This window comes from Platichthys flesus, chromosome 17 (assembly GCF_949316205.1).
Source record: "Platichthys flesus chromosome 17, fPlaFle2.1, whole genome shotgun sequence".
NCBI lineage: Eukaryota > Metazoa > Chordata > Actinopteri > Pleuronectiformes > Pleuronectidae > Platichthys > Platichthys flesus.
Window position 1 is genome coordinate 3,893,088 of NC_084961.1, and position 6,000 is coordinate 3,899,087.

At 48.9% G+C, this 6,000-nt stretch overlaps 1 protein-coding gene across 1 annotated transcript; it reads right to left on the minus strand.

Annotated features, from left to right (window-relative positions):
* Positions 1-904: 904 nt before the first annotated feature.
* Positions 905-4,569, minus strand: LOC133972906 (uncharacterized). The gene is made up of 2 exons (XM_062410520.1): positions 4,453-4,569; positions 905-2,888 (listed from the first exon to the last, which is right to left on the minus strand). Exons 1-2 carry the CDS (start codon positions 4,455-4,457, stop codon positions 1,802-1,804), a joined length of 1,092 nt encoding a protein of 363 aa, XP_062266504.1. The 5' UTR covers positions 4,458-4,569; the 3' UTR covers positions 905-1,801.
* Between the last annotated feature and the right edge of the window lie 1,431 nt (positions 4,570-6,000).

The window sequence follows — 6,000 nt, forward strand, 5'->3', positions numbered from 1 at the left end:
TAGAGGTTTGCTGCTCGCTCCGTCCCCTCCAGTGTCTCTCCCGGTGTTAACGTGTTATCCGCTGAGCTGCGGCGCCTCCGAACACATCCACCTTCAGCCAGAGAACAACGGATCAATATGTAAATGGCCTCAGACTTTCTCAGCCATGTCTGCGTCCAACAGAGGCGATAAGCTTTGGAAATAAACTGGGAGTTATGGTTTGGAGGCATATAGCCGGGGATTATCCCAAAACTCGCCCCGGGGTTTGGCTCTCCGTCTCCCCGCGCGCTACCGGACCCGCGTCTGGTGCGCAGCGGCCGGATTGGACCTGCAGGGCCCCGGGGCGCAGACTCGCAGCCTCCCCGGGGGGCCTCCTGCTCGGGTGAGGGGCCCCCGCGACTCAGCTCAGGGTTGGAGATTACAGGGTGGCAGTGGTATCTCTCCCCGCGCACACAGACACACACACACATGCATGCAAGGAGGTGAGATGATGTCGCAGCGCCCAAGGCTGCAGCCGTGCCCCGTAAAGATTGACGCCCCCCCCCGTATAACACACACACACACACACACACACCCGGACCCCTTGTGATGCGCCCGATACAAACCAACTTTGTTCAGCTGACAAAGAAGCGATTGTGCTCTGAAAGGTCATTTGTCCCCGAGGCCTCGAGAGCAGCGAGTACAGAAGATAAAAAGTGAACTGCTTCAGTTCTGTGTGCACTGAGGGAGCTTTGATAAAAACCTGCTCCTTGAAATCAACACACTGATCTGGGATGAATTGAAAGCTCTGGGCTCTTAAAGCGGAATACCCCCCCCCCCCCTCCCCCTCATGTTAATGTGTTAGAAATTAGATAAAAATAAACTTTAATTTCATTAGAACTCATCTGAAGCGTGTACAGACAAAACAAACACAACATTGAGGTATAAGGTCGTTTTATTTTATTTGTGATTCTATTATAACTATGTACAGCATCTATAAATCATCTCTTACACTTAAATCTGTTATATTCTCAAATCTTTTTTTGGTACAGGCAGAGTTCTCTACACACAAGTCAATACAAGCGACGACAACATTTGCACATAGATATTTTTTTGGGGATATAAACGTTTTAATCTTTCTTTTCTCCATTGCTCTAAAAAGAATACATCGGACGGGACATTTAAGTCTTCTTGAATGAAGATGAGTGAGATTTTATTGCTCCGGTGAAGAAAATCTACAAAAACACAACTTTTTTGCGTCAATGCAATCAGCAACATGAGCAGGAGTCACTAAAATGAAAAACAGGATGATGGGAGATTGTTTTTTTTTAGGGGATATGAACGGTGGCTGACAGAGAACGCACTGAAAACACGTGCAAACTGAAAAAATACAAGCAAATTAATCAATTAAGTAATAAATCAATTTATCAATTTGACGACACATAAGGTGCAAAAAGTCACATCACGTGCCGATGGTAAAAAAAAAACGACACCGGAAATGTTTCCAGGGGACCCAAAAACGTGATGCACCTGCGTTGTGAAGTTCCGTCAGCAGACTTCAATAGCTTCACAGTGAACTACAGCAGGTGCAGCACTCTTTTAGGTCCCCTGGAAACATTTCTGTTGTCTTAATTTGCAGCGTCTTTCTCTATTTGCACGTGTTGTGTCTTTTTGCAGAGTTGCAATGTTGTTTTCTCAATTTGCAATCTTTTTTTATATTTGTGTTGTCCTGATTTGCAGCGCTCTGAGCCCTCTAGGCCACCGTAGAAATGCCTTCAGGAAAAAAGTGAATCGAGCAGGACTAATGTTATTTTTCAACCACTTCCTGTCACTCCCTCCCTCCTCATGACTGTCCCACAGCCGCGGTGGGAGTGGCGCTGGCCACCGTGACGGCGGCGCCCATGCGCAGCAGCTCCTTCCTCTGGGTGAGGATGACGTCGAAGCTGGACTGCAGGCGGTTCTGCTGCTCCTCCACGTGGCCCTGCAGCGTGCGCACCCAGCGGATCAGCGCCAGGCGGCGGTACATGGTCAGCTGCACCTGGTGCTTCTCCATCTCCTGGGCCTTGAAGCGCTCGCGGTCCCGCAGCGTCCACACGGCGTCCATCAGCCCGCCGTCTGAGTCTGAAGACCGGCCTTCGTCCTCCTGCTCCTCTCGTCCTTGCTGCCGAAGGTTTGCCAGCCGGCTTCCTGTCTGCGACTTCTGGCTGTGGTGTCGTGCAGCTGGTTCTCTGTGGCTGTTCGAGGGCCGGTCACCGTCCCTGTGGTTGGACTTTGGTTCCCCGACTCCCACGCGGTCCCAGCCTCCCATCAGCACCCCCTGGCCCCTGCTCTCCAGGTTGATGGGGGACATGCTGCCGCCGGACCGGTTGCTGAACTCGGACCCGGAGTCGCTGTCGCCCCACTCGTCACCGTTCTCCAGCTCCAGTAATCCATGCTCCTCGTCTCTCCCCTCGACTCCCGAGCTGCCTTTCCTCCTCTGCAGCTGCTTCATCTGCTGCTTCATCTCATTGTGTCTCATCATCATCCCTCCCTCCTCTTCCTCCATCCTCCTTTCCTCCGCTCCATCCGGGGGAACTCGTCCATACCCGTCCTCCCCGGGCTCGATCTCGGGCAGGGGCTCCAGCGGGCTCCAGCAGGGCATGCGGGCTCGCTGTGCGTTGTGTTGATACGAGGGCGAGGAGCTCGGAGGGTCGCGACCCAGCGGGCCCAAGCTGCGGGGACGCACCTGGTTCCGGTTCTCGTCCCCTCCTCTGTTGCCCGTGTGGCCCTCGTCATCCTTCCCGGGCAGGAAGTTGAAGTTGCCGTCCTTGTCGCCCTTCCTGTTCCGAAGCGAGGAGGAGGACTTGTGGTTGGGGCCTCGCTGACCCCCGTAGCCTGAGTTCAGAGGCTGGTCCTGATGGTGGAGCATCACTGACCTCGACTGAGCCTCACTGAAACGACAAGGAGACCACGTTACGCCACAAATCACCTTCAGTTAAACTTTATTGGTCTTTCTCTTCCAGACGACCAAGAGCTTCAGTTCATATCAACACAACGTGAAACTGGTTCCAATGGAAATGAATCCATGGTGTTGAAAACTGTCAAGTACGGAAAAGTTGACATTGAGATTTTTGATCAAAGCACTTTGAGACCTTTTAGTTTGAGTCAGAACTATTTCACTTTTGAGAAGTTTGCCATCTTCTGAAATGATAATTCCTGAATTTGAAGGAAATAACAATCCAGTCATGAAGGGACACAAGCAAACACCCGTCCAAACAACAAGAGGAGGAAGAAAGAACAAAACCAACAGACGACAACCTCTTCCAGATTGCTAAGTCAGGCGTTAAATATAAAAATCGAACTTGGGCGTTGAGACCTTGAAGATTCACCAGGGAAAGTGTGACACCGAGGACAAAACAACAACCCCCCCCCCCACCCTTCACATAGAACGTCCTTATCAGCTGCTCGACTGCGAGACAAATCACGGCCTGTTCGCTCTGATCTCTCCAGGCTGGGATGCACGCCACCTCCAAAGAAGTTCCCAGATTTTCCCGGTAAAGACAAGCGAGATGTTTCAGCTGTATTACAGGGAACAGGACAGAAATAGACTTTGAAGGAAAGGGTTTAAGAAGCTGGAGAGAATGTTGCAGAGGTGAATCTAAAAGAAAGGAATATAAGAAGGACGTAGCGACAATAAAACTACACAAACACACAAACACACACACACACACAGACACACAGGTCGAACCCAACTCCTTGTGTGTGTCTGTAACTACAGGCTGCTCTGTGCACTCCAATTCTATCAGCATCAAATATTTACATGTCTCCTCAGAATGGAAATCTCTCTAATCCTGACTGCAGGCTGCTGTCAATCACTGCCCCCCCCCCCCTTCATCCTCCATCCTTCATCCTCCTCATCCTCTCCTGCGCCCGCGCGTCCACGTGGTGCTGAAGGACAGCGACCGTGCGGCCCTGTCGCGGGAGCGCGCACGCAGCAGCAGCAGCAGACTGATGTTCATGTGACGAAGAGATGGGATGAGAAAAACTGGATCAATGCAGATATCGATATATTTCTATCAGTATTAAAGCAACAGCATCAATTTTAATGAGCCATAATGCGCATGTTTGTCTATGTCGTTTATAACAAGGCAGAAATAATAGAAAAATATGATAAATGTCAATAACGCGATGAGTGAAAAATAAAAAATAATACCGAGACAGTCCTCGTGATGGGCGGACGTGTCTGATCTGCGCAAAAAGACGCACGTTTGCGCGCGGGCGGCGACGGAAAACGGTGAAGAAGCGGCCAATGGCGCAGCTGGAAGTGTGCATGTTCACAGCCCCGCGAGGAAAGTCAACACAACCGACGCCTCACGTCCGAGTCCACAGACACACACACACAGACCACAGGCCGGCAGAGAAGAGAGAAGCTCCGCGTCCTCCTCTTGGATGAGGAGGAACCACAGACAGATGGAAACCAAGCTGGATAACAACGCTGCGTTACGCAACGCTCACCCCATGTCGGTGCTGCGTCCTCTCTTTCCTCCTCAGCACAAACTGACTCACACTCACACTCGATCATCTCCTGCTCTCCGGTTGCATAAGACACACACACACACACACACACACGCACACACATGTGGGGATATATTTGCATGAGGTTGTGGTTTGGTTCTCACCGTTTCTGGTCGCTTTGCTGCTCGATGGAGACGCTGATCCCTCCCAGTGTTTCCCCTCCTCCTCCTCCGAGCCTCCTCCTGCGTGGTGTTGATCTTCCTCTCTCTCCTCCTCTTCCTCCCCCTCCTCCTCCTCTCACCAGCACTGGAGCGACGAGACCGAGCTGACCGTGTGATGAAGACTTCCTGAACTGGGCTGGAACCAGGAGGAAACAGGATGAACAGAAACAATGGGAGGATGTGGGTGTTGTTACTGGGATGGACTTTGTTCTTTTACTGGGATGAAGGTAGGGCAACAAGTCTACACACATAAATAAACAAATGTACAGTACAAACATAATTAAACACCCACACACATGTACACATATATATTCCCTAGTCCCTTACCCTAACCGTAACCATCAAAACTAAATACCTAACCCTTAACCTAACCCTTAACCTTTAACCTAACCCTCAACCTAACCCTTAACCTAACCCTAATTCTAAAACCAAGTCTAAACCCTCAAACAGTCCATTACAGGTGGGTCAGTAAGTGACACACACTCATCTGTGTGATATCATGACCCCAGTGGCCACATGATGTTCTGGTGTTTACATAATTTGAAGACCTCAGTGACATCATGATGTTTGTGTCTTCAGTCCGATGGGAACAAGCTGTTCTCTAATGTGTCCACACAGGCTCCAGTGTTCTTGTTACATGTAGACATGACTTCAGAAGAGCAGGTGACACATGGTGAGGACACCGGCATCCTAAAGACGACTCTATGTCCGTGTGACCTCTTCATTTAAATATAACCCCCACAAGACCTGATACCACATTTACATTTGGGGTCAAATTAAATTTGTCCTGGAGTAATTGGTCATTTTAAGGTTAGATTAATATATAAAAAATCACTTTTTTACTGAAAGAAGGATGTGATTGTGTTGTCTTTACAACCTGCTTAGTAATTTGAATCCGATTTTTGTCCATTTCTTAATCTAATTTCTGTATCTTAGGTGAGAAATGTTTCACATGTTGTTACTTCATGATTTATACATTGTCTCATGTTTTATTTATCTTATGTTCAAGTCTCTGTGTGTTCGCTGGTTTACCATTGGAAACGGAAACACACCTGTGGGGAGTGTATAGAGTCAATGATCCCCTGCAGCGACTGGAAAGGATCCAGTTCGAGTTTCTTCTCTTTAGTTAAACCAGTGGCAGTTAATGAGAACCACAGAGAAACAGCTCAGGAGCTTCAATGTCCATGATCTCATCGATCATGTGATTTTTTTATTTTATAGTTTTATACTTATTTTGAGTTTCCTTTAGTAACTTTAAAATAAGAAATAGACTTCTGTTGGTTCAACCTGTGTTTCTAACAACCAGGGGACCAGCTCTGTTCCTGTT